This window comes from Nanorana parkeri, unplaced genomic scaffold (genome assembly GCF_000935625.1).
Source record: "Nanorana parkeri isolate BGI_ZX_2015 unplaced genomic scaffold, ASM93562v1 scaffold980, whole genome shotgun sequence".
In the NCBI taxonomy this organism is placed as follows: Eukaryota; Metazoa; Chordata; class Amphibia; order Anura; family Dicroglossidae; genus Nanorana; species Nanorana parkeri.
The window spans coordinates 300,771-302,118 of NW_017307248.1; the positions used below are offsets into that span (position 1 = coordinate 300,771).

At 52.8% G+C, this 1,348-nt stretch overlaps 1 protein-coding gene across 1 annotated transcript in view; it reads right to left on the reverse strand.

Annotated features, from left to right (window-relative positions):
* Positions 1–1,348, reverse strand: part of NCOA1 (nuclear receptor coactivator 1) — a 170,117-nt gene that overhangs the window by 79,073 nt on the left and 89,696 nt on the right. The window contains exon 4 of the mRNA XM_018566828.1: positions 880–974. Within this exon, the coding sequence (XP_018422330.1) occupies positions 880–974 (95 nt within the window). The remainder of the gene's footprint in view (positions 1–879; positions 975–1,348) is intronic.

The following is a 1,348-nucleotide window of genomic DNA, read 5'->3' on the forward strand; positions in this document are numbered from 1 at the left end:
TAGAAACGTGTGTTGTATTGGGAGAAACCTTAGTCTCATTGAGTTAGGGTTTGCATCTACTTTAAAATCTTACAATAAAAACCTGCGTTTTCCCGTTTAATAGATATCACGCCCGCGCTCTGCGTTTTCCCGTTTAATAGATACCACGCCCGCTTGCTGCCTTCCCTCAGGCCCGGAGTCCTGGTTCCGTGACGGTGAATTGGGCTGACGGGTGACTCGGGGTGAGTGGATACGGTGCGGATGGAACTCTTGGTATCAGCGGTCCCTTGTGCAGGGATGAGAGGTTGCTAGGCAACGAGCATCGTCAGCCAGTTATTGCTGGACGTCTCTATGGCAGTCGTTCTCCTCCAGCGTCATCCCTGTACAATGACGCTCGCGGCGACGCTCGCTGACGCCGAACGGGGAGCTCGGTTGCCTATAGCGAGGGATCGTCTTCTGATCTACGATGAAGGATGGCGCGGCTTCTATTATAAGGCCGGAGAACACAAAGACATAAGTTTCCTCCCGAGGTCCTCTTCAATCCCTTTAGAGGAGGAAACACTCGCCTTCCCGACGCAGGAGCGCGCCGATGTCCTCAGCGATCTCGGCACATGCACCCTGTAGCCCCCAGGATGCGATGAGGTCCGGGAGGCAGCGTAACCCCCAGCACCTGAAATATGTTAGAATGCTACTTCTCTGTACAATGCAAGGAATAAGGTTTAGCTGACGCAACTGACCTAGCCACGCTCAGCCTGAACTTCGAAAGCTGAACGGCCTGCACTGCCTAGAGAGCACAGAGGCCCGGTGATGACATGTATGTATGATGGGGGGGGGGAGGAGCCAGGGAATGATGGGGGAAGGAGGGGCAACATATAAGCTGCATTTCTTCATTGCACATACCTCTAAGAGGAGAGGTCCCAGCGACTCCTTCTCTATCATCCCGCCGCTGCTGGAGGAGATGTCCGACTTCTGGACGTCGTCGTCGGCGGCTTTCTCTGCAGAGCAAAAAGGGAGAATCGGAAATTAAAATTCGGCAATAAATCCGATGACATCAAATGGCAGAACGATAATACAACCCGGCGTGAAGGTGCGATCTGATTTCGGACCCCCCCCGATTAGGAGCCCCCGCATCGCACAAGGAACATGCAAACCTGAGAGCAGAGAGAGGAGCTCATCAGTCTTGCTGCTGCTCCTTCACTGTCCAATCGCAGGTCACCGGGCACGACGCTGTGTGGTAGAGCTGTTCAAATCTCAGGACTGCATTGACGCATTTGTAAATCACATGACTTCTGTTCAGAATTAAAGCCGGCGCTCCGGTTAGCCAATAAATATAATTACTTTGTGCCCTGTACCCTGATTGGAAGGTTTA